The following is a 26,042-nucleotide window of genomic DNA, read 5'->3' as shown; positions in this document are numbered from 1 at the left end:
CTGACCTGTGGAGGGGGGTCCTGTGTCACCTGCCGGGCTGAGCTGGAGCAGCCTGCGGGGTGCCTACAGCTGGTGACAATACGGGCGAGACCAGGAGCCTTCTCTGGTTCCCTCAGCCCCCGTCATGCATTCAAGGGGACCCTGCCTTGGTTCCTGCCCAGGCCACCCACTGTCCAGCTCTGTCTGGCACCTCAGTTGCTCTAGCTCAGAGCAAATGTCTTTGGACAAAAGCAGGCTCTGCTTCCAGGGACTCCAGGACTGAGCGAGCCGCAGAGGAAACAGAGGCCTCCCCAAAGTCCTGGTCCCTGTCTGGGCCTCTTGTTGACTCACGTGCGCGCCCAGAGGGAGAGAAGGGAACTGTCCACGGAAGCAGCCGCCTTTGCCATTTCTAAGTATGTATCGCCCTCTAGTGGCGACGCGGCATTGTTCTCTCCCAACGCGGGTCCCCGTAGCTCTCTGCTGCGTCCCGCTCGCTCCCTTGTTCAAAGGCGGACGGAGCGCCTGCTCTGTGCCAAGCCCTGGGTTGTCACTGTGTGACGCGAGATGCGGAGGGCACAAGCGGCCCCTGTGCCTCCGTGGGCCCGTCAGTCAGATCAACACGGTTTCGCTGCCCTTGAGCGAGCAGGAGGGCGTGGTTCATTCCGCCTGGGGACCTGGAGACAAGGTCAGAGGTGGAGACGGCGGGGGAGGGAGGTGAGGCAGGAGGGCGTCTCTGGAGGGAATGCCCAGCAACCTCAGGCCAGAGGTGCGTCCTAGAACTTGGGTGGGGCCTGCGGTCGCCCTGGTGGACAGCGGGGTGCTGCGATGCTGCTCGTGTTGGGAACCGCTGTTTTAGAAGATCTCTGCTGGTACGTGGCGGGGGGGGGGGGGGGGTGCACACGTGTATTTATCGTAAATGCTCAAGTAGTTAAAACAGAGCAGAATCCATCATGTAACAGGCAGAGTCCCATTGCCCCGACATGACACGCTAACATTTTGTAAATTTTACTTTAGATTCTTTCTTTCTGCTATTTCTTTTTTGCTTAGAGGAAATAAGACATTGCAAAGGAAGCTGAGGCCCTCCCCCGTCTCTGTCCCATCCCCTCCTCCCTTCTCAACGGACAGCACCCCCGGAGGCGGCTGCACCCCTGCCCTGACCAGCTTTCTGCTCTTCTTTACAGGGTCCCCCAGGACCCCCTGGTGTCCCTGGCGCCCCTGGGCCTGGAGGCCCCCCGGTAAGGCCGGCTTTGACTTTCTTTCATGGGTACTTAGATGGTGGTGTCGTGGCCCATGGGAGCCGGGACATTGCCACGGACAGTCACACGCACGGGGACCCCGCCCACAGCCCCCCGAGCCCCTCGCCCTCTGGCCCCGGGGCCTCTGGTCGGCTGCTCCTGAGACGGGCCGTGTTAGGGACGATAGGCTGGGGTGGTCCACCGGGGAGTCGGCTAGTAATGTGTGGTCCGGCTCCGAGGCACAGGGGGTCAGGGTAGATATTTGTCACCGTGTCCCCTCCCCCACTTCAGATACAGCTGGGAAGGTTCTGCTGTGGGGAGGAGAGGGGAGACCCCTGGGTGGGGTGGCCCAGCAGTCACTGTGCAGAGGGAGGTGGTCCCCACCAGGTGGTCCCACCAGGTCGGAGTGCATGGGAGGGTGGGGGCCCCTGTGCAGACCAGACAACCCCAGCCCTCCACCTTCAGAGGTGTGACGACTGTGCCTTTCACCAGCCAGGCGCCCCAGGGTACAGCCCCCACTGGGCGTCCTCATCACAGCCAGAGGCCTGGGCCTGGGCAGGAGAAGTGGTCGGAGAAAGATCTTTGAAGAGGTCGGACTGACCGTCTCATGTGGTTTCTTCTCCAGGGTTTACCTGGAGAGATCGGCTTCCCCGGAAAACCTGGGCACCCCGGGCAGGCGGTGAGCACCCCCCACCAGGTGTCCCACTGCTTTGTACCGGGAACCCCTGCCCTTCCAGCTACGGCGACTTCTGGAGCTGGGGACTCCCCCGCAGCGGGGAGCCTGGTGCTCAGCCCGACTCCCATCCCTGGTGCCTTCCCTGCTCTGTCTTCTGGAGCTGCCCCCACTGGCCCCCGCAGAGAGTGTGGGGCACCCCCTCCCCAGGCCCCACCTGCCTTCGCTCTCCTTTCCTGAAGGCAAATTTCCAAGCCCTTTGCTGTGTAAAGTGTGACTTCTTGTCCCTAAGGGGCCTGCAGAGGGTACCCGTGGTAATGGGCGGAGGGACATGAGAAACGGTCCGTCCAGGACGTGGCAAAGCCCTTCCTGTCGTTCTGATGTCTCCTTGTTCCCGAGCTGTGGGTCTGGGGAATCTGGGCCTTTTCATTTATGTCGAGCCCAGAGGATGGGCATCAGCCAGGGTTCCTTTGCACGTCTTCGGTGCAGGAGCAGAGGGAGTGTCTCCTGCCCTTGTGGCCTGGAGCCCCAGGGCAGGACGGTGGGTGTGGCCCGTGGCCTGACCCCTGTGGCCATGGTGTGGCCCATCACAGACTGGGCGGCAGCCCCCAGGAAGGCCTGGCTCCACGTGGAGCTTCCCTGAAAACTGGCCCTCCCTGCGGGGCCAGCGGTGGAGACCGGCTGGGGCAGCCTGCGGGACCCAGGCCCTGGAGGGGCCAGCCCGGGGGAAGGGGTGACGGAGGTAAGCCAGACTGTATACATGGCAGCTGCCCCCGGACAATGCACCACAGGTCCTGGTGGCGGTAGACCGAGACACCCAGGGCACAGGGCTGTGAAGCCAAACGCCAGCATCCCGAGCTCTGCTGAATACTGAAGGGTCGGACATCAGTTCAGGGTTGCGGGGGCCGCTCTCAGGGGACCGACCCCAACCTGGAGCCCTGGCGGTGCCACACACAGCAACTTGCACGGCGACCGTGCCCTGCAAAAGCCTGAGCACAGGCCAGTTCCGTCGGGTCTAGTGGGCTCGTCAGAAGAGGGTCCGTCAGGGTGGACATGCAGGAGAGGCGACTGGGGGAAGAGAGTCTGAGCCTGGTCTGAGGAGGCCATGGCCTGACCGTGGGACCCCAGAGCGAGTTGCGTGGCCTTTGGGAGCCGGTCCCTGCTCGGGCGAAGCAGCTGTGGTGACACCTGTCCTTGCCACATCCTGAGGGTGACACCTGTCCTTGCCACGTCCTGAGGGCGGGTGGGGGGCACCTGGCAGGGACGAGGAGACGCGTGCTCTGTAGTGTCCTGAGAAGTGTCGCTCGATGCCAAACCAGTAGGGCGACTTCTGCATTTTGAATGGCGGTGCGGAGGGACAGCCGGGGGGGTGAGTGGTGGACACTGGAGGGAGGAACGGGCCCCCCGGAGCCAGGGTCAGCCGGCCTCCCGCCAGCCCGCCAGCCCGCCAGCCCGCATGCCCAGAGGCTGAGCTCCTCCCCGTCGAAGCCGATGTGCAAGGACCTGGGCCCCAGGGAACAGGCTTCGGCTAAGGGGGGCCTGCCAGCGGCACCCTCAGTTCCCGGCCGCTGGCCACCGGGCACAGTGCTGCCCGGAACGTCTCTCACGCCTGTTGTTCCTCTGGCTCAGGGGCCACCAGGAAAGGACGGGCTGAATGGACCCCCAGGCCTGCCGGGACCCAAGGTAGGTGTTCTCGGGGGGCAGCATGAGCTTGGGAACCCAAAACACAGGAGGAAAGACGTTTGATCGCCGAGGAGTTCTGACACGGCCGATTGCCGCGCCCTGGGTCGCTCTCCACGGTGCTGGCCTCCCAAGGCCAGGTGTGGGCCAGTACCGGGGAGGCTGGGAGCCACGGGCTGGGAAACGGATCTGTTAGAAATACGTGTTTATTTTATTGGCAAGGAGGGGACGCTTTCAGAGACTCTCACCAACATAACGAGACTCCCGTTTAAAACATTCCGCTGAGTCGCAATGGTGTGAACACAAAGGAAAGGCTCCGAGGCTGGAAACATCACAAACCCGGGAAGCGCGTCCCTGGGCTGCAAACCGCGAATGAAACGCACGGAAATCACGCAGCATTTTGCAGAAATGACCCTTATTCTTCCAGTAGCAAACATGAGCCCAACCACACAGGCCGACAGCCCTGAACAGGCAGCCTGCGCATGTTATGGGGGATTCCCCGTCCCTTTCGATAGGCAGACTTAGACGCTCACTTTTCTATTTTTATTTTCATTTTTTTCTATGTTGATTTTAGAAAGAGAGGAAGGGAGAGGGAGAGAGAGACAGAAACATTGATGAGTAAGAACATCCATTGGCCGCCTCCTGCAGGCCCCCCACTGGGGATCGGGCCCCCAACCTGAGCATGTGCCCTGACCGGGAATCGAACCAGTGACCTCTTGGTACATGGGTTGACGCTCAACCACTGAGCCACACCAGCTGGGCCATAGAAGCTGTTTTTAATGACAAAAGAAGTATGGATTTAACTTAATTGTACAGGCATTGAATGTAAACATTCTCCATCCGTGTTGCTTATATTTTAAGACAAAAGAGGAGGCGAACTCGGTACTTTGTATTCTAAAACACTTGGGGTAACATCTCCCTTGACCAGACCTCTGATAAGAGAAAGCACATTTCGGTTCCGTTGTTTTCGTAGAATACACAAAGTGCAGAGGCGTGGAATGTGGAGGCAGGAGGTGGCGCAAGCTGCTGATGCTGGTCCCCTGGTCACGCAGAGCGACGGGGACAGCCCCTGAGCACAGGGCCCCCCTACAGCCGGAGACTCGGCCCAGCCCCGGAAGCTGACTTTGCTTTCCTTGCAGGGCCAGCCCGGAGACAGAGGGGAGGACGGACTCCCCGGGAAGCCCGGCCTGCGGGTATGGACTCGGCCCCTCCCTCCCCTTCGTTCCTCCCGGTGTATGTGGGGCGTGCGTCACCCCACTGACGGGGCAGAGTCAGGGTCAGCTGCGGTCGGCGGGAAACAGCTGGGATCCCTGAAAAGCGGCGGCAGCCGGGGTGGAGACACCCGGTGGGAACCGGGACAACGGAGGCTCACAGCACCTGCAGGGCCCAGGAGCAAGGGGACCCCTGCAGCTGGAGGGGAGCCCCTCCCTCCCCCTGGATCCCTGCTGCCCTTGACCTTTCCTGTCCTTCCACTGCTCCCCAAGTCTGGCTGAGCCCTGCACTGAGCCTGAAGGCAGGGAAGTCCACCCCGGGCTTCCAGGGGTGGACTGTGTGGCAGTGTCCTGTCGGGAGGCAGAGCCACAGAATGTGCCCTTTGGAGAGGGTTCCTGCTACGGTGGGAGGACCCCGAGTGCTGGGTGTGGATGGCTGTGCCCCGTGCCCCGGCTCCTGCAGGAGCCTCTGCTTCACCTCGGCTTTCCTGGTGGGCCGCAGGGTCCCTCGGTCTTGAGGCTCTCGGCTCAAAGTCGCAGGTTTGGCCTGGGCTCAGAGCGCAGTGAGAGAGGGCCAGACCTGTGTGTGTGTGTGTGTGTGTGTGTGTGTGCACGTGTGTGGGGTGTGTGTGTGCATATGTGTGCATGTGCGGGTGTGTGTGTGTGTGTGTGTATGTGAGGTGTGTGTGCATGTGCGTGCATGTGCATGTGTGTGGGATATGTGGTGTGTGTGTGCACGTGTGTGGGGTGTGTGTGCGTGTGTGCATATGTGTGCGTGTGCGGGTGTGTGTGGGTGTGTGTGCGCGTGTATGTGGGGTGTGTGCATGTGCGTGCATGTGCGTGTGTGGGGGATATGTGGGGTGTGTGTGTGGGGGTGTATGTGCACGCGCGTGTGTGGGGTATGTGCGTGTGTGTGGGTGTGTCCTTGTGTGTGCAAGTGTGTGTGGGAGTGTGTGTGCGTGTGTGCGTGCTTGTGTGTGGGATGTGCATAGGGTGTGGTGCATGCACACACCTGTTTCTTTAGAGGAGACTGTGCCAGACAGGAGATTGTATGGGATGCATGTCCCCCCATGCTCCCAGGACACCCCGTTTCCTGATTCGGATTCTAAGAGCACACCTCGGGCTCCCGTTGGTGCGTGGCATCCTCCAAACACCACTTCCAAGCTCAACTCAGTGGTCCTTCATGTTTTAAAAATCAACACCCATGTTTTTAAAAAAATATTTATTAGAATCCTCCCCAAATCATCGAAATGTAACAATGGTCATTTCCTGCTCTGTCCTCGGGAACCCGGCGGTGCTGGTGTGGGGCTGACGATCTCGGAAGCACCAGGCCACCCCCGGTACTTAGTGACCGATGCACGTACGGCCCTTTCCGGGAGGACGGAGCCCTGGCACAGGTTTGCTGTGCCTTTTCCGTCTTGACCACGTTGGTGGTCTGGGGTCGGCCACACCTTGCGGTTGCGTCTGCTCGGTGATGTGAACTGGGAAATCCTCTGGGCTGTCCCCGCAGGCACGTGGCCGTTCCAGTCAGCGGTCTTCAGCCGCAGCTGTTCGTCGCATTCCCCGCGTGGTCTGCGGACAGAGGCCGCTGACTGTGAGCCACCCCGGAGGAAACCGGACGTGCCCGGGGACTTCTCCCGTCTCCCAGTGGACATGCCTTTTGATTTCTGACCCACGCTAGTGGCTGACATTCAAACAGAGAAGTCGATCCCTGCTGCCACTCACGTGTCATGTCGTGTGGTCGCTAGGGCTATTCGTTTAAAACATTTCCGTAGAAAATCCAAAACTGAATTCCTGCAGGGCCAATGCTCTGGCAACATATTCCGGCCTCCTAGGAGACCTGGCCTGGAGTCTTATTACTTTGTTTTGACAAAATGCCAACTGAAGATACAAAGCTCCCCAGGAGATGACAGCTCCGCCGTGGATGGCGGGTTTCTGAGTCCACGCGGGCGGATGGTTGTATGAGCCACGCGCCGGCCTGTTCAGCTCAGGTGGAGAATCCCAGTGCCACTCGGGGCTGCGGCCACCGTGCCCCCAGCTTGGGGTTCTCAGATTCGGGAGACGCCTCGGGTGTCCCCGGAAATGCTTTCTAACCGAATTCAGCCCCTCTCACGTTCTCAGCACGTGGGAGGCGATTTCCACTGTGAAGGTGTCACGGTCCTAGCGGATTTAAAGTGGCAGTTTGAGTGGCAAGTATTTATGCAGTTCCTGTTAGAGCAGTTCCTGCTAATTGTGCTTGTAAACACGGGGTTGACGGGGAACCGGGGTGCGTCTAGAATGTCCACGTCGCGCTGCAGAGATGCAGGAGGACCACACGGGGGCGTGCTCCGGGCAGCCTCTTGCCCTTCCCTTCCTCCCTGGTGCGTGGCGGTGGCGGGGCCCTCACTACCGCCTGGTCCGGTGTGGCTGCAGGGAAATCCTTGTGAGCAGCCCCCCCCCCCCCCCTTTAAGCATGCATTCACTCTTAGTATGATGGCTGTCAGGCAGAAATTGTCATTCCAGAGGTTAGTGATTTTCATGACATATGGTCGGTTAGAAACAATAGCCCCTCCCCCACACATACGTCTTTGCAACTGCGATTTTTAGGGACCTGGGAATTCTAGCCGCCTGATACCCTGGGACCAGGCGACAAGTCCCTCTGGTCTGGTGGCCCCACTTCAACCTGACCGCAGCCTACCTCGTCCAGCCTGCTCCAACCATTGCAGACTGGCTGGGGATCCGCTCACAACATCGTTGGATGTCTGGCAGGACATCACCCAAGACTGGCCTTCGCTGTAACACACCGTGGGGGAGGGGGCATGAGGCCCTTACCTGCCCACACCTGGGCCGCCGCGTTTACAGAGGCCCACACCCGCCAGGGACCGGGCTCAGCTTGGACACGTCCACCGGCAGCTTCTCCATCACCGGACCCGGCGTGGGACCTGGGTTTCTCTGAGGCGCCCTAAGGCTCAGAGCTGGGGAGTAGGTCACCGATGGTGGCCCCGCAGTGCCTTGAATTGCTACTGTGGAGGCTCAGAACAAAGGGGTTCAGCCTATTCAGACTCCGGGGAGGATTTCCAGACACCGTGTTCTTCGGGGGAAGCAAAATCCAGCACGAGGGAACGTGGAACCCCCTCTCCAGAAAGGCGAAACGCTTCGGTTTCCACGGCCTGTGACTCGGGCTGTAACTGACGTGTCGGAGAAGAGAGGGTCATGGCTGGAGGAGTGGGGTGTGGGCCATCGGGGGGCCACAGTCGTCTCCGTAAATGTCAATGGGAATTGATGGGTGTCTGTTCTCTCTCCAGGGTGACGTTGGGGAGCGAGGCCTGGCGGGCCGCCCTGGAGAGAAGGTCTGTCCGCTCACACCTTTGCCTGCTCACCTTTCCCTTCCCCCACTCAGGGCCTTCGTCCGCCAGCATGCACGGGGCCTGCCGTTCAGTGTCCCGGGGGTCACTGCGTCCCTTTCACACACATGTGCGCTGTGCCCTGTCCCTGTGGGCCCTGGGTCACACCCGTGAACCCGGAGCAGCTGGACAGGTGTAGTGATGGTGACATCGAGAGAGGCCCCTCGCTGAGACTCGGGGATGTCGGGACAGGTGGCAAGGAGGTGACCTGTTGTCTGAGGGGTTAGACACAGGGTTTCCGGGAGAGCTTGGGCCGCCAAGGAGCACGTTCTCTGGAATCCCCCTTTCTCTACACATTTCCCACCACGCCCGAGGTCTGTGGGGGCAGGCGGAGGCCCCGCCCAGTCTGAGGGCAGGACCTTGTCTCCACAGGGACAGGCCGGCCTCCCGGGGGCTCCAGGGTTCCCGAGCCTGAGGGGAGACAGAGGACCGCAGGTAGGTGTTGGCAGCTCCTCCCGAGCCCCTCCTGTGCCCAGTGCCCGTGGAAAGCAGCCCCGTTTGGGTCTGAGTCCACTGGGGGAGGGGTGGTGGTTTGCGCTGGGGTCGGGTTCCCCGGTGTTCACGGGAAAGGAAGGGGTCAGGCCTCTCTGCTCCCTGAGCCGGGACTGAAGCCTGGGGCAGGGAGATCTCTCTGGAAAGGGTAGTGTCTTCAGAGGGGACGGGGTCGTTGCCTGTCAGGTGCCAGCTGGGGGTGAGGTGCTCCCACCCCTGGGTGGCTCACCTGTGGCTTCCCCGAGAGGACACGGGCATGGGAGAGGAGGAAGCGTCCGGCTGAGGTGCTCTGGTCTCCCCTGGAGCAGGCAGTGAGTTCTCCTGTGTCCTTTGTCCTTGCTGCAGGGAGAGAAAGGTGACCTGGGCCTCCCGGGGCAGAAAGGTGACCGAGGTGAAAAGGTAGGAGCTGCCGCCACCCTGCTCTCTGTGGCGTTAGTTTCAAACCCTCCCTCCTGGGTCGGTGGGAGTGGAGAGAGCCCCATTCCCGGGGTCAAGTGGGGACGGGGTTACGATCCTGGCCCTCCCCACCCTGGGTCTTCTCTGACCTCCTGGGCCCTGACCTGCTGGCCTGGTGGGGGGGGGGGAGGACCCCCAGAGGGGCCTTGCACTCGCTCCTCCCACCCAGAGCTCCTAAAGGTCCCCTCTGCCTCCCAAGGGGGCACCCTCTTCCCCTCCAGCACCCCACTCTCCCACCCAGCGCCCCCATAGGTCCCCTCTGTCTCCCAAGGGGACACCCTCTCCCCCTCCAGCACCCCACTCTCCCACCCAGCGCCCCCATAGGTCCCCTCTGCCTCCCAAGGGGGCACCCTCTTCCCCTCCAGCACCCCACTCTCCCACCCAGCGCCCCCATAGGTCCCCTCTGCCTCCCAAGGGGGCACCCTCCTCCCCTCCAGCACCCCACTCTCTCACCCAGCGCCCCCATAGGTCCCTCTGTCTCCCGAGGGGGCACCCTCCTCCCCTCCAGCACCCCACTCTCCCACCCAGCGCCCCCATAGTTCCCCTCTGCCTCCCAAGGCGGCACCCTCTTCCCCTCCAGCACCCCACTGTCCCACCCAGCACCCCCATAGGTCCCCTCTGCCTCCCAAGGGGGCACCCTCTTCCCCTCCAGCACCCCACTGTCCCACCCAGCACCCCCATAGGTCCCCTCTGTCTCCCGAGGGGGCACCCTCTCCCCTCCAGCACCCTGCTCTCCTTTTCCCTCCTCTGTGTCTGTCTGGGCTCCAGGCGCCCCCCCCCCCCACTTGCTTCAGGCCGGGACCTTCGATCTACAAACAGAGCCGGGAATGGGAAGGGATTTGCAAGAAGCCACCAGGCCTGCCGCTCTCAGGGAGTTCTCAAAATTGCAGTTTTTATTTGAGACACTCATTTCCCGAATGCAGAGGGTTCAGGGAGACCATAAAACCCCCTTTATTGCTTCGGCAGAACTGCCCGGGTCACAGCAAATCGCATTCGGGTTCCAGAGAAGCTGCCCTGCTTTTCCGTGTCCCCAGAGAAACGTGTCCTCACAGACCGTTCTGGTTAAAACAGCCCAAATAAGACACGAAAGCAACTCCGCGCCTTGTGACTGCGCGGTGCCCAGGCCTGACTCCCATCCCGTCTCCCCGCCCACCCTGAGCGGGCAGCCCCAGGCACCCTGGGAAGCAGGTCCGATCCTGCTCCCTGAACCGGCTCCGGGTGGAGCTGGGACTGGATCCCAGGAGCTCCAGAGCACACAGACCCTTCCCCAGCCAAGCCCTCCAAGTCGGAGAGCTGCAGACGGCCTCCCGCCCGCCCAGGGCCTCCCCTTGCCCACGCTCGGAGGAGATCTGCCCTGCAGGCCGTCCCAGGGCCCTGCACGGAGGCCTCTCCTCCAGCCTCCTCTTGCTTCTGGCCCTTCCCGCCTTTGACCGGAAAACACAAGGCAGGGCTTTGCCCTTTGCAATGGAGGTGGGGTGGCCTGGAGGAGGCTGGTTCTGCAGCAGGTCGGCGGATGCGGAAGGGAGCTGGGCCACCCCGATCGGGCCGGTGGCGCCTGGGTGCTTTTCTTCCCACAGCTAGCGAGGCTCACACAGGACCACGTCTGTCCCAGGGCGGTTAAGGGACGAGACCAGGCTCCGCCGTGTGCCGGGCAGGTGGACGGGTGTCACTGCTCCCGTCCTCACCTGTGACGTGGATACAAAGTATCTATGTTACGAGCATCTCCATAGAGCAGGTGGGTTAGCAGTGGAATGTAAGCCAGGGCGGGGAAGTGAATACTACGTGGCAGTAGGACTCATGACAGAAAATGACACAGTGGCGACTTTTTCTTGCAGTTTAATCGTCTTCTAAGGGTGGCCTATCTCTCCCCAAGCCCCTCTTCATGTGTCCTTTATTAGCATGTGCAAGGGGCTGGGATAGACCTAGACCTGAGCGGAGACCCTGTGTCTGACCCCCGGTGGCCGGGGCAAAGGGGAGGTTTGGGGACCGTGCTTATGCACTGTGGTTCCTCCCCGGGGTGGTAGCCCAGGGGTCTCCTTTTCTCGGGGCCCTGCGGATGGTGACCTACGTCCCAGCTGGTGCTGTGAGCCATGGGTCCTGTTATCACTACTTTACAATGAGGACAAGAAGCCCTGAGAGGTCAAATCACGTATACATGGTGGAATTAGGGTTCAGGTCCAGGAGGTTCAAGCCCGTATTGTTTACAGGAGTGTCGTGTGGTCCCCTCAGGCCCCTAAGAACAGCCGGACCCCTTCGAGGGGGTGGGGCAGGGCCCAGTGGGGTCTCTCAGGGAGCTGGAGGCCTGTTGCTGCGGGGCAGGGGCCAGGGTGTGGCTGCAGCTGGTGTGGGTGGTCAATAGGTGATCGGATCAGCATGGATACTCCTCAGAGTGTAAGGCTTTATGTGTCTGGGTACTTTATAATTGGGGATCTGTCTCTATCTGTCTGTCTGTCTGTCTATCTATCTGTCTGTCTGTCTATCTGTCTATTTGTCTGTCGGTCTGTTCGTCCATCCATCCATCCATCCATCCATCCATCCATCCATCCATCCATCCATCCAGGTACGCGTGGTGGTGCTTCTGCTGTCCAGGGACAGGTGCCCCAGGATGGGCAGAGTCCGCAGGATTGCTGGTCACGTGTTTTCTGTTTCTTCGTCCAGGGTGAAGCTGGTCCAGCCGGCCCCCCGGGATTACCTGGAACTGTAAGTCCCTCTGCTTCGAACCCTCTCTCCTTTCAATCCCCAAGGCCTCAGGATGCCCCCTTGCCCCGCACACACCACTTCGCTACCAACATCTTTTTAATGGAGCTGGCCAACAGCCAGACCCACCCCCAGGTTTTATAATCCCAGACCACTGTCTGGAAGCTTCTCCAAGAACCGCCCGTGCTTGTCCATTCATCGTCCCCAGCAAGCATGGTGCTGTGTCAGGACACTGGCCCGTCCCTGAGACTACACGCCCACCCGTCACACTGGGGAACTGAGGTCCAGGGACAGAAGCAATTGGCAGTTGGTCCCGGGAAGACTGCAGTGTGGACACAACCACGAGCCTGGATTCCGACCCCTGCGCCCCTCTGCGGGTCCGAGGCCAGGCGTGTGCGTTGAGTCCTGAGTTGGAACATGGGCTTCAGAGTCAGGAAGGACGTGGGTTTGAGTCGAAGCTGTCCCGCGCTCCAGCACTGTGGTCTCAGACAGAGTCCTTCATTTCAAAAGCGCTGTTTTCTCGCCTGTCCAAAATATATCTGTTGTGCCGGCTGTCTTGTCCGTTTGTGGTGGAAATGAACTGAGTCACGCCAGGGGGCAGCGCCATCTGCGGGTCACTAACAAACACCCGACAGAAACTGCTGCGTGCGCAGGGGGCTAGCTCGGGGTTTTCCTTCTTTTTCACCTTAACCTTTCCGCACGACCTTGATGTTTGGTTTCGGGGACACTGGGTGTGGCTTTCGGTCCAGTCCTGACCGAGGCACAGACACTAGTCAACTGCCTGCCAGAAGGGAGCTGTCTCAGCGTGGAGGCCGGGAGATGAGGGGCCTGGACGCAGAGGGACAAAGAGCCCACTGGGTGGTTTTGTGGGCATTCAGTCTCTTCCGCAGCTCAGTCACCTCCACCCACACGCCCATCCGAACGTGACTCGGGCATCCCACAGGGAGTCAGGAGGACCTCAGAAGCAGAGTTAGAGTCAGAGTGGCCCATACATTTGTGTGAGACGAATAACGTCAATGCTGCCAGGCATGCAGGGAAGGAGCACCAGGGCGAGCTGGGCACGCCTGTTTGAGAAGTTACAATGTATCAGCGTATTCAAAAGTGTCCACCTGTTCCTTAGAGGTTCCATTTCTGGCATCTGCCGTGGAGTCGTATTTCCATGTGTGCATTTAAAAGGCGTGAACGAGGACGTACCTGCAGTGTTGCTTGTAATGAAACATCACAGCCAGCCCACCTGGCCATAGCTTAGAATTAGGTAAACCACAGCCCTGGCCGGTTTGACAGACACAGTGACAGGGGTCCGGGTCCCAGGCACTCATTGCATGGATTCGGGCTCCCCCCACCCCGAGTGGAGACTGTCTCCTTCCCATTTTATCGACGAAGACATGGAAGCTGACAGATGTCCGAGATCACATGGTTTCAGGTGGGGTGACAGGGCTGGAGCTCAGGCCGTGACTCCAGGGTTCCCAGAGCTGACCACTGCGCCTCCTGTCTTACCGTCCAGGGGCTTTAAGACAGCGGTGCTCGTGGTCAGAACTACTCATCGGGGGGCAATGCTGGGCTGCACTTGCTGGCTGGCGCTCGGGCAGGTGTTTAAAACCCTGACGTCATTGTCCTTTCTGTGGTTTTCTTTCAGACGTTCCCCTTCACCCCGCACCCAAGAGTGCCAGTAAGTAGAGCGGTCCCCTCGGGGCCGCCCAGTGCCCCTGGCTCGTGACCCCCTGCCCCGGGGGGCCCTGGGGGCTGGGGCTCGGCGGGGTCCTGACTCTTCCCACCGTGCAAGTCACCGCCAGGCTTGGCCTGGCAGCTGGGGGGGAACCGGCCTTGCAAGGGGCAGGCTCCAAGTGAGGCAGGTGCCTGGGGGTCCCCTCCGCACCGCCAGTGCAGACCCTCCTGGGTGGCGGGGACTCTGCCTTCGACTCCCTGGTTTGGAGGGAACAGAACTGTGAGACGTGGGACACGCGTGAGCAGTGCAGCCCTGGCCGTGGGTGAGGGCAGTGACCCGGGAGTCGGTGCCGTGAGGGGACGGGCCTGAGAGCCGTTCAGAGCAGGGCTGAGGGCGTGGGCCCTGGCTCCCCGTGAAGAGGGGGCGGGCGGGAGGAAGGGCCTCCGGAACCCCCTCCTCTTCCCGTGAAGAGCCTCCTGAAAAGAAGCGTCTGCAGGGTCCCCCCAAGCTCCTGGCGACCGTGAGGCCGGAAAGCGCGCCCTCGGGTGTGGCCTCCACCTCATGAGTGGCCGTGGGCCTGTGTCCGGGGCTCGGCCGGCTGCCCCAGGAGGTGCCCGGGAGAGCCCTGCAGAACCACGTCGCGGCAGGAGGGGTGCAGCTGGAAGAGCTGGAACACCCCGGGTGCGCGGAGAGCGGGCTGCAGGCAGCCGAGCCCTGGAATCTCTGCCGAGGGACATGCGGGTGTTGAGCCCCCTCCGTGGTGACATGGTGGGAGCGAGGGGGCGGGACCGTCACTGGACAGGATGGACCTAGGAGGAGGTGCCTGCGGGGAAGACCAGCTCTGGGGGCTCTGGCTATGCCCCAGCCTCTCTGAGGACTCAGAGGGACACAGCGTGGGAGTCTCACACGACAGGTGCAGGCACAGTGCGGGTGTCACTCAGACCCCCCTGGGGGGTGCCCCCTTCAAGGATGGTGAGCCCGTGGCTCAGAGAAGCTGAGTATCCTGCCTCAGACGTGGAAACTGAGGCGGAGTTGTCAGCCAAAGGCCCTTCTGTCCCACCTGCTGCTGAGGTTCAAGGCTCAGCCCCTCCATCGGCCCCTCTTCCAGGACCACCTGCACCCACACAGCGCCTCCCACCCCTTCGTGCTCTGGGTCTCCCTCCCTCTGGCCCCTGTGAGCCCCTCACGCCGGATACAAGCTGGCAGGTGCTGCCTCTCCCTGAAGGAATGGCTCCATGAAAGTGTCCAACGCGGTCCGGGTTCCGTGGGACCTGCCTGGGCTCCCCTTTGAATCGCAGTGGTGACACCTTGTGGTAGGACCTGAGCTTTGCAGGAACGGGAAGCCACTCAGATGCGAAGCAAGGAAGTTGAGTCTCTGGGGGGAAAAGATTCGCTGTGGACTGTTGCCTCCATCTCCCTGGGCCCAGCCTTGTCACCATGGTAACGGTGCTTGTGCGGATGGTTTTGAAAAGTGTTGTCTCTCTGCTGCCCTCAGGTGTGCGCCTTGGGACTGGAAAGAGGGAGCATGGCTGGGAGGACTGCCTGACTATGGGGGTGAGGGGTCCTGGGGGCGCCCAGGCAGCCTGGTGATGGCGGTTTGTGGAGAGCACACGGAGGTGCTAGATGGTGTGCAGGTCTGAGATCTCAGGTAGACGAAGGAACCCATCCCTTAGCTGGAGAAGGGGGGGCAGACGGCCTTGGACTTGGAGAAATGACAGTCGAGGACTCCGGAGGGCCTTCGTGACTGCAGACCAGCGGGTGGTTCAGAAGCAGCCACCTCGGGAGACTCCAGGCAGCCCGACCCCACCCCCCGCCAGAGGCAGCTGCCAGGCCTCCAGGCCAAGGCTGAGGTTGCAGGGACGATACTGAGCCCCCGAGAGGAGCGAGACTTGGCTGACATCCCCATGGGGCAAGGGGAGGCGAGAGGAGCCGGGCATGCTCATGCACTCAGCCACCCTCGAGGAGCACCCACCCTCGAGGAGCACCCACCCTCGAGGAGCACCCACCGTGGCCCTGGCACCGAAGACCCTGCCTCCCGACTCCAGGCCCAGGACGGGCTGGTTGAGCGTCTGGCCTGCCCACTCGTGGGTGCTGAGTCCGTCTTCCTGCCACCGACAGAGCCTTGCAGGCGTGTCTCGGTCCCACCTGAAATGACCCTGTGAGCACCACCTTTGTGGATGTAACTGGAGACTCGAGAACCAAAGGGTTTCACAAGTCCCCACCGGGGGACATTTGCAAGGAGGAAACTATGCTAGAAACGCGGTGTTGTCCCTGATGAATGGGGCCAGAGTGCGTTTTCCTGAGCTGGTAGGAGCGGCGCTTCCAGAGGGAGGAATGGCGTCGGACCCGCGGAACACCTCCTGTGCCTGCACCTCGGAGCAGGGAGGAGAAACCCCACGTAACGGGTCGCAGTCTGCACAGTCGGCCTGGGCGGAGTCCCCTCCACAGAAGCTGCAGAGAGGGGGAAGCGGCCCGGGCCCCACAGGCGCGCACTGGGAGCGGCGAGGGCCTGGGGGAGGCTGGCAGCATGGCTGGGCCGTCCCCAGATCGGCCGGTGGGGGTCAGAGGGAGCAGGGGAGACCACAGGGCCGTGTCTGTCTGTGCCGCCTTCTCCACGGACTGACGGTTGGCCAGACGCCCAGGCTCCCTCACTCAGATGCTAGACCCTGCTTGGGGTCCCCTCTGTGCCATTTCTCAGTGACGGTCTGCTTGCCGGGCTCTGGGCTGGAGGGGACAGGACGAACCGCACAAATAAGTGGAAGTGTGCTGCCGTGGCCGGCTCCGGGGGGCTCCGAGAACTGCGTGCGTGTCCTGGCAGGAGGGCGGGGCCCGGCTTGGGGGTCAGTCACCCCGCAAGCCTTAGGTCTGCAGGACGAGTGAGAATGGACCGGAGTCTGGGGGGGGGGTGTCCTTGGTGGGACGGGGGGAGGTGCAGGGCCCTGTGGCCGGGTCTGTGGGTGGGCAGCGCCCATCTGCTCTGCCGGGTGCTTTTCTACCAACAGGGAGAACGAGGACCAAAAGGAGAGAAGGGCGACCAGGGAGAACCTGGGGAGCCGGTGAGTGCCCTGTGCCCTGCACCCCACACCCCCCAACCTGACACAGGAGCCCAGCTGAACCGAATGTGGTCCTCTCCTCCTCTGTCGGGGCCAAGGATGTGCCCTATCTGTGAACCTCAGCCGATACCCACTGCCCATGCCATGCGCCGCCCCATCTGCACAGAACAAGGGTGAGGACCTGGTTCATGGACGGCTTGTTTCATTGCAGGGGTCACAGGGCCGTCCTGGGGAACTGGGGCCTCCGGGACCCCCTGGGCTGCCGGTAAGAAAGCCCTCGCCCCACCTTGTCCTTCCTTCCCTCTGTCCCTCCCTGGCCCCGCTGGCCCCGCTGGCCTGCCATTTCAGGAGCACCCACCAGAGGGCGCTGGCACAAGTGCTACGGGGCCCTTGAGCCTGCGCCCAGGGGAGGAGAGGCCCAGGCAGCACCCCGACACAGCTCCCCCAGGGCGGGGCCTGCCTCTGGACCCCTGGGTGTCCCTGCTCTGTCACGAATGTGTGGGTTTGAGTGAGAATGCCCGGGGCCCACGGCCTCCTTCCCTGACTGCACCCTCGGGGCAGCGTGCTCAGGGCTGCAGTGTTTCCTGGCTCCTCAGGGCGTCTCAGGTGCAGGCACCCCTCCCCATCCCAGCCCTGACGGTCGAAAGGACACTCCATATATATTGGCATTTGTATGTTGTTATTTTCCTTGGCTTTGGCTTAGCTGGGCTCAGGGCAGGGGCTCAGGTCTCTGGAGAGGTGCAGTGGGCGTGACCTGCCTGGGCCATCTGTCCCCCAGCCCCCTCTACGGAAGACAGTGTCACACTGTGCTGTGCGCTGGGGTGGCGAGGACGGACTGCAGTGCCAGGTGCCCGCGGCCCCTGCGCACCCCTCCCCGTGTTTCCAGTTTGGATCACCTGACTCTGAGGGGCAGGGTGTCCCCGAGAGTCCCTGCATGGGGACAAAGACAGTGTTGCCGCTGATGTCGTACCTCTCCCCTTAATTTCCCGTGCAGGGTGCCAAGGGACAAGAAGGCGCATACGGGGTGCCTGGGGCAGCTGGAAACCCGGTGAGTCCTACCCTGCCTGCCTCCTCGGGGTGGGCTGGGGGTCACAGAGTGGGGACCCTGGCTCATGGCCCTGGGTGACTGGGGCAGCACCAGATACAGTGCAGTCTGCACGGGAGGGGCTGGCCAGGCCGGGGGCCTCTGGAGCAGCAAGACCCAGAGAGCCGCGCTGGCCTCCACCACAGCCCCAGCGTTTCGGGGTGTTGTCCGCACTCCCCCCCTCCTTCCACGCACTCGGTGATGCACACACACAGATGCCCGCTTACAGACGGCACGACTCTGAGGAGCAAGTTCACATGCACACCACACACGCACATGCTAAAGTCCAGGCGCACCTGCCATGATGCACACACGCATGTGGATGCCAGACGCAGCCATGAGCACACATATGTGACTCACACATGTGCTAAAGTCCAGACGCACCTGCCATGGTGCACACACGCATGTGGACGCCAGACGCAGCCATGAGCACACATATGTGACTCACACATGTGCTAAAGTCCAGACGCACCTGCTATGGTGCACACACGCATGTGGACGCTAGGTGCAGCCATGAGCACACAGACGTGCCTCACGCAAGTGCTTCTGATGCTCCTATGGCTGCTGCTGCCCGGCCTCTGGGGCCAGAGTCTCAGTGGGGTTGGTGCTTGACCCCGGGGCGACTAGAGGTCCATCTCAGGGTGCCGAGCTCAGGCGTCCCCGTGGGGCAGGATGAGGTCACCTCCCGCCAGCTCCCAGGCGCAGTGGTGGTCAGAGCAGCGTCCCCTCTGCCAGGCCCACAGGCCCGCTGTTGCACGGGGAAGTGCTGCTGGACCAGGCTATGCATGTGGCCGAGTGGGGCAGGGTCAGCTAAGGGCAGTGACACTGGACGGCACAGAGGGCAGGTGGCGGGCTCCTCCCTGGTGGTAGAGACAGTCCTGGACCAGCCTCGGCCCGGGGGAGATGGAAGCCGGGTGTCGGCAGGAGGCCGAGAAGTCGCCCCAGCAGCCTCCAGAGCGGCGGGCGCTCTCCACCTTCCACCCCACGGAGCCCCACCTGGGACGCCTCCCCTCCCCCCTGCACCTGCCCAGGCCCCCATGTCATGTTCCAGTCCACTTCCTTCAGGACGCATCACCTGACATGCCAGTCTGAGCGCAGGGAACCTCCCAGAGTTCTGCCCTCCTGTCTCCCACTCTGCCCAGTGAGGGGGCTGGCAGGAGGTGTTTCATCTCACCCAGAGGGCGATCTCGGGCAGATGGAGCCCGCAATGAGGGCCTGGGTACGAGGCAGGTGTGGAGGGAGGTGGGGAACCATATAGTCAGTACCCCGGGCCTGTCTAAACTTCTGCCTCCAAACAGGGCACTCCTGGTCCCGTCGGCTCCCCCGGCCCCAGCGGCCCCCCAGGAAGTGTGGTGAGTCATTGTGGGGGGCTGGTTTGCCTCCCCAGCCCAGACGCTGCCTCTCCCCCATGAGGCGACTGCTGGGCCGGCTCACGCTCCGCCGCAGACACCCACGTCGACTTTCATGCGATGCACCCCAGTGGCTCCCAGTCCCGGGCCACAGAGAACTACCCTCCTAACACAGACTGAGGCGGCCCGCTCGGCATCAGCCTTGGACGACAACAGTCAGAGCTGTTTAGAGGACGAACACGGGGCATTTGTGGGTGCCAGGCTCTGTTCCCACTCTAACACGCGCTGACTCGTTAACCCGCGCCACCCCGGATGGATGTGATCATCCCCCGTTTGCCCCGGAGGCTGGGTCAGGTCCTCAGTGGTTGCTGTGGATGCTGCCGGGACATTGCCTGGGTCACGTCACCCCCACCCCACACCGTGTGCGCCACCGGCTTCCAGGAGCCAGCACCCCTTTGCCTGAGCGTTTGCTCTGGCTTTTAGAGACCACGTGTCCAGCCACGTGGCACGAGGCCTCCAGCTCCGTGGGAGCAGCCCCGCCCAGGGCTCATAAATGCCCACGCTGGCTCCCAGAGCCCCAGCAGCAGGGAGTCCGCCCCGCCCCCCTCGCCCTACTTGCCTGTGGTGATCCCTGGAACACTTGCCCTTGAGCCTTGTCTCAAGGTCAACCTCTGGCGGCTCCATTCACACAGCCGGGGAGGACCCCCTGCAGAGCCTGTGGGCTCAGGTCACCCTCAGCCTCGCTGGTGTCCCCCAGCCCGGCCCTGCCTTCCCCCCAGAGCGCAGCCAGGCCAGAGCGTCAGGCTGTCCTAGCCCAGGAGAACGCTGCCGGCATGGGTGTGCAAACAGCCCGACGGGCAGCTGCGGTGGGCGGGGGGGCACAGCTCCAGGCCTCCGGGCAGTTAAGTCAGGGATGGGGTGAGTGGGCACGAGCTACAGTCACTGAGTAGAAAGGGACCTGGTCACCCTCCTCTGGCGGCCACCGTGACAATAACTTTTCTTTCTCAGGGCCCCCCTGGGATCAGAGGCCCCCCTGGGAAAGATGGGGAGCGTGGCGAGAAGGTGAGACAGAGTGATCTCTGAGCATGCAGCCCTGGGACCCATCCCAGGCCCGGACGGAGGGGCCACCCTGCTCAGGCCTGGTTAGGACCAGGCTCCGAGGGACGGTCTGAGGGGAGGGGTGGGGGGGCCTGACCCCTCCCACGTCACTCTCGCAGCCGAGCGCGGATCCCACACGCCCCCCTTTGGCAGATGTGGAGACCGAGGCTCCTTGATGAGCCGATTGGCCCCCCCGATGCACAGCTGGTCAGCGGTCTGTCTGACTCGAAATCCCGCGTTCTTTCAGCTCAGCGCAGATGTCAGCACTGCCCTAGACCTCCCCAAGCCTCGGGAAAGGAAGGAGAGAGACCCAGTGTCCCCCAAAACACCAACACCCCAGAGGCAGAGGGGCAGGATCCACAACTTTCTGAAATCCCAGCTCCCTTTCTCTAACCTCTGCTGGTCAGGGACCGCAGCTGGGCTGGGACAGAGCAGGGGTTCTGCTGAAAACCTCACCTGGAGGGGACAGTGCCCCCCAGGCTACCCTGAATGCCCACAGTGCCAACGCCGGGGACCTTGATCGCAGACACCCTCTGTGTGCTTGATGTTCTCATCTGTGGAACGGGGACACAGATGTGAAGATTAACTAAGGAACTGACATGGCATGGGCTCCGCACAGAGCAGGTGCGGCGGGGGATGGAGGTGCGCTGTCCCCGTCTCCCCCGGGGAGCAGGGTTCACATCTACAGACAGGTGTCCCAGCTGCCCCCCCACTTCTGACGGATCATCTGCAGAGGGCCCCTCCCAGCACCCAGGAGTCTGAACTCCTTCATGCAAATCCCTTCGGGTCCACTTCTCCTGGGACCTCTTAAAGGAGTGATCGTTTAATCTTTTCTGTTTTGATAACATTTAATAAGAGATAATAACGCTCGCATTCCGGTGAGAAGTCCGTTGTAAAATATCTCAGAGCCGATGTTAGTTATGGAGGAGAGTGATCGGCGCACCCATGGAAACGTCTTGGGGCTTCCGAGTGTTAGTTGATCATAAGCTCAGTCATAACCCTTAAGTGATGCGGGTGCTTATTTATTATTAGTATTTTCTGACAAGAAGAGAATACCATCTTTGACTGCAATAATGAGAACCCAGGGTCAGTGAGGGGGAAAACGCTGACCATCGACTCCGCCTTGATTCTGCCGCCTAGGTCTGAGGACTGAGCTCCATCCAGGACTTATGATAAGTAGGGCAGCCCGAAGGGGCGACCAGAACGTCAGAGGTTTGCAGAGGCCTCGTTAGTGGAGAGAAAATCAATGTGCAGGTAGACATTGCCCTCTAGAGGGAGCCAAACACCTGCGGTTGGCTGAGCACAAGTCCAGGGGGCAGGCCAAGGCCAGGCTGCCCAGTGGTACAACCCGGCCGCCAGGGCAGGCTCTAACGCGTGTCCAGTGGCTGGAGAGAGTCCGCCCCATCGCTTGCTTGGCCCATCCTTGCTACATCTCATGCCGGAAGGAAGCCTTGCCTGGGAAAAGCAGTCCCTGCGGCTCATGGGGTCCCACCCAGTGTCCTGCAGCCAGAGCCGCCCCACGGGGCTCGTGGCTTTGTGGTCAGAAACTGTGAGCCTTTGCCTGGAGCAAACCGAAAGCCCAGCTCCCTCACTGAAACTTGAACAGCCTGGGGAGGTGGTGAGCTCTCTGCTCTCGAGGGAGTCCAAGCGGAAGTGGAGGGCAGCCCGTAAGAGACACACTGCGGGCATCCTGCCCTGGGAGGGAGGTTGGACTCGAAAGCCACAGATGTCCTTTTCATTCCCGCGCCCCGTGCGTCATTAGTTTTCTAAGGCAGCCCTAAGAGGATCGCAGCCCGGGTGCCTTAAACCATCCTCACCGTGTCTGGATACCCCAAGTCCAGGTGTCAGCACAGGTGGTCCCGGGGGCAGTGACGGAGGGTCTCCCAGCCTCTCCCCTTGGCTAACTGTTGCTGTCTTCTCCTGTGTCTTCGCTTTGGCTTCGCTCTGTGCATGTCTGGGTCCGAAAGCCCCCCTCTTCTGAGGACTCCGTTCATGTTGGATTAGGGGCTACTCTACTCCAGCATGACCTCAACCTGACAGCTAATGAACAGACCCAATTTCTAAATGGAGGTATTGGGGGTTAGGACTTCAGTGTATGAATTTGGGGGCATACAGTACTTCTATTACCTACCTTCAGGAAGCTTATCGACCCCCTTTGAACTTTCTCACCATTGAAAAGCCGGCCCCCTGCATGTCGGTGATCCTGACAACTGTCCACTTTTCTTTTCAGGGAGCAGCTGGGGAAGAAGGGAGCCCAGGGCCAGCAGGCCCTCGGGGGAATCCCGGTGCTCCCGGGCTCCCTGGGCCTCCCGGATCAGGGAAAGATGGAGAGCCGGTAAGTCAGGTGCAGGAGCGTCTGTGCCCAGGACAGCCAGGCTAGATGTAGAGGAGGAAATGGAAAAGAAGATGCACTGGCCAAACCTTGCAGAAAGTCTGTGATGTTGGCTGGTGGGGAGAAGGGGCCGAGGGGATAGGGACACAGCGGTCTCTGACCAGGGTCTGTGACGCTGAGATGCACCTGAGATCGTCCAGCCAGCATACCCATCGCTTTGGCCAGTCAAGGTTGTGCACAGAGAATGGGCTGCTCCGGCCAAGAGTGAAGTAGCATTTGTAAAACCCGTCAGCCTGAAATTGATGCCTTTTCCCACGGGCTCCCCAGGTCTTGACAGCACAGTAAAGTAGGAAGAGGCCGGGCTTTGGGAGCAGGTGAGCCCTGCTTTCTTTTTTTTTTTTACCCTCACCCGAGGACATTTTTCCATTTTTTGTTCAGATAGAGTGGGAGGGAGACAGAGGAACAGAGAGAGAGAGAGAGAGAAACATTGATGTGAAAGGGACACATCGAGTGGCTGCCACCCTCACGACCCAACCAGGGCCGGGGACAAACTGCAACCGAGGTACACGCCCTTAGCGGGAACCGAACCCGGGTCTCTCAGGACCGCAGGTGGACGTTCTAACCGCTGAGCCAAATCGGCCAGGGCTCTGCTTTCAAACCTGGCTTCGCCCTTACTGTGGGAGCCTACGAAATAAGGGTCTTGAGTGAGAAACAGAGTCAGAGAGACCACAGGGTCTGCTCATGGTCACGAAGCTGTAGGCGACGGGATAAGGATTCTCACCCAAGAGCCTTGTGGCTCAAAAACAGGTTGTTTCCTCTATGTAGCGAGGTCATGGGAGACTCTCATATGTCTGTCCCCATCCCCCGTGGCATAGGGTGCACACGGCTGGCACATGGTGGGTGGGGAGGTACACCCTCACGGTTCCATAATCATCCATCTATCCTTCATTTCCCCAGGGGCTTCGTGGACCACCTGGGTTGCCTGGACCTCTTGGACTCAAGGTATGTGTTTATCCGAGCAGACCATGGGTTGTGCTTAGAAGGAGACCTTGTAAAATTTCACTGTAAGCATCTCTGGTCACCTCAACCCACCTCCATGTTCCTTAGTTCATCACATCCCTCCCGATGGAAGGCCCCGTGGCTGTGAACTGGGGTATTGCAGTAGTTCCCCCGCAGGGGGAGTTTTGTAAATATTTGATGACTGGATGAAGTTGCAACAGCTTTCAAACATTGATCTTGGAGCCACAGATCTAAGCGGTCTTGTACGATCAGTCGAATTGTGGTGAAAGGTGATGCCCAGGTTTCAGATGCTGAACACAGTCAGTAGGTGGAGGCAGCAGTGAAGAGTAGAGAGGTAGCCCTGAAGTGAGGCCCACAGAGAGCCTGACCGGGGGCCCGGCTGACCAGCTGGCTCATCTCCAGGGGACCGACGGCAAGTCCTACTGTGTCTTCAGCCGGGTGGTCCTTCCCATTTAAAATGTGAGACCTGTGAACACGGGACCATTCATGCAGCTTGGAAATAAAGCTTTCCATAGCCAGTTGGCATCCGGAAGGGAAGCTGGAATTCGGAGAGGTCTTTAGTTGGAGAATGGGGAGGTCTAGGGAGGCAGGAGGAGACAAAGGGGGGGGGGGAGGTGGAGAGAGACCAGAGACAACGCCCGCTGCTGTCCGTGGTGCTGACAGGAAGAGCCTGTGGGAGTTAAGGAAGACTCTATAGAGACGTTTTCAGCTTGTCCTAATTGCTTACGACTGTGGGAAGACTAACAGATGCCTGCCTTCTCTTGTGGCATTAGTTTCTAGCAAAAGGAATAGGCTTTGTCGTCAGACAGAACCGAGTTAGGATCCCGGCTCAGCTGCCTACAAGACAGATGACTTACAGGCTTATTCTTTCGGAGACTCTTCCTTTTCTGGGCACAGGAGTAACCCCCCAGAGGGCCGCTGTAGGGGAGACTCTTAGGGCACAGAGCTGTTGCTCAGTAAATACTGCCGTCCTCTGCGACCCCACCCTTCTGCCACGCAGACTGGCCCAGCCCGTCTGCAGTCCAAACAAACAGAAGCCAACGTCAGAATTACCGACTCTGGGTCCTGCGTCCCCTTGTTTCTTAATCATGAGCCTTTTTGCCTCTGATGACAGAGCATTAAGGTCTTTTGCTCTTTTCTTGGGGCCACGTTCTGACCATTTCAGTTTATTAAGCTGTGAAGGGTAGTGGCTCGGGGAAAACGAGAACCTCACAACACCATACGCATATAGATGGGCCAGGCCTCCCGGTGGACGAGACCTACCAGTCAGGAACTTGGATTTCAGGCTGGGCTGGGAGACACCTTCCTATCACACTTCCTCTGGAAGAAGGTGAATTTGGTCACAGGCAGAATTCAGTGCTCGGCAAGAGGTGCGTGAGGGCAGAGTCATCCATTCTGGAATCCGGGAAATTGCTTTTCAAAGCTGCCCCTGTGCCAGGCCCCACACTGGGCCTGTGCACACAGAAGTGTGTCGCTTGTGTACCCAGCACAGCGCCTGCTTCATTTTGGGTACTTGGCAGAAGTCTGGTGACTTCGTGGGTAAATGAAGGGATGGATGGTTCTAGTTTTCACTGAAGTCAGAGGGTCAGGCAGACTCAGCAAGAGGGCATGTGTAAAGGTTAATGAGGAGCCGGACAACTGTTAGCAAGAGGTACAGAGAGGAGGGCAGGCAGACGCAGTGGCGATAGGGACATTCGGCCAGGCCTTTGCGGACGGGCAGGTGTTTGGAAGCTCAGAGCATGGGTGGCAGGGCCTTCTCCCAGGGGGAGCAGCATGTGTGAGAAGCAGTGGAAACACATAGCTTGGAGGGAGACAGATGCTTCTGTTGGTGTGATCAGCTTGCGGTAAGTCGTGAGGTTTTGCTAACGTGCAGCCTTGGGAGGAGGAGCGGAGATGAGCCGGAACGTAAAATCACAACCAGAAATCTACGTTCAATCTTTTCAAGAGGAACAGAGCCGCAAAGGGATTTCTCTGACAGTTATGCGTGTTTAGTTTATTTCCCATCCCTTAATTCTGTTGATGAAGTGGTAATAATACACCTGTCAGGCCCAACGTTGGATAGTCGCTTATTCTTTAAATGAGTCTGTACGAGATACATGGGAATTAGGGGGAATGTTCTATTTTTTCCTAGTTGAGGAGGGCCCTCAGGCACAGGGAGGTCACGGGACTTACCCAAGGTCACAGGACCAGCTCAATATTATCCGGAGAGTCAGCTGGCTGCCAACCTGAGCGGGTCCTCCCTGGTCTTGTCACAGTGCCATGTGCTGGAGACAGGCACCGTGCCCATCATGTTCTCTCAGGTTATTACACTTCTCTCCGTATTTGCCTTATTTCTTAACGTCCCCGTGCATACAAATTAGATTTCCTAGCAGTCCCAGGCATCTTGTACTTCCCAGAATCAGTCAGACCTTATTATTCTAAAGAAACAACATGTACCATCTGGGATTTTGAAGAGAATTCAAGATGGGGCCTGGCAGAGGCGCGGGGGTGGGGGAGGGCTGAGGGATGCAGTCGCTCTCGAAAGCACGGCCACCGTGGGCTTGGAGGGTACACTGATTATTAATGAGATTTTTTTAATGTTTGAAAACATAAAGCCTAGTGAAGCAACGTGTTGCCTAGCTATGCCAGGGTCTT

General features: G+C 60.4%; 1 protein-coding gene across 1 annotated transcript in view; it reads left to right on the top strand.

Moving 5' to 3' along the window:
• COL22A1 (collagen type XXII alpha 1 chain) overlaps positions 1–26,042 on the top strand; it is a 162,382-nt gene that overhangs the window by 86,789 nt on the left and 49,551 nt on the right. Inside the window, exons 23-38 of the mRNA XM_036264164.1 lie at positions 1,161–1,214; positions 1,840–1,893; positions 3,517–3,570; positions 4,707–4,760; positions 8,063–8,107; positions 8,534–8,596; positions 8,999–9,052; positions 11,768–11,809; positions 13,443–13,475; positions 16,475–16,528; positions 16,737–16,790; positions 17,520–17,573; positions 18,908–18,961; positions 19,967–20,020; positions 22,287–22,391; positions 23,346–23,390. Of these exons, the coding sequence (XP_036120057.1) occupies positions 1,161–1,214; positions 1,840–1,893; positions 3,517–3,570; positions 4,707–4,760; positions 8,063–8,107; positions 8,534–8,596; positions 8,999–9,052; positions 11,768–11,809; positions 13,443–13,475; positions 16,475–16,528; positions 16,737–16,790; positions 17,520–17,573; positions 18,908–18,961; positions 19,967–20,020; positions 22,287–22,391; positions 23,346–23,390 (873 nt within the window). The remainder of the gene's footprint in view (positions 1–1,160; positions 1,215–1,839; positions 1,894–3,516; positions 3,571–4,706; positions 4,761–8,062; positions 8,108–8,533; positions 8,597–8,998; positions 9,053–11,767; positions 11,810–13,442; positions 13,476–16,474; positions 16,529–16,736; positions 16,791–17,519; positions 17,574–18,907; positions 18,962–19,966; positions 20,021–22,286; positions 22,392–23,345; positions 23,391–26,042) is intronic.

Source organism: Molossus molossus, unplaced genomic scaffold (genome assembly GCF_014108415.1).
Source record: "Molossus molossus isolate mMolMol1 unplaced genomic scaffold, mMolMol1.p scaffold_m16_p_16, whole genome shotgun sequence".
Classification (NCBI taxonomy): domain Eukaryota; kingdom Metazoa; phylum Chordata; class Mammalia; order Chiroptera; family Molossidae; genus Molossus; species Molossus molossus.
The sequence above is the reverse complement of the archived record's forward strand: the minus strand, read 5'-3'. Positions and strand labels throughout refer to the sequence as shown.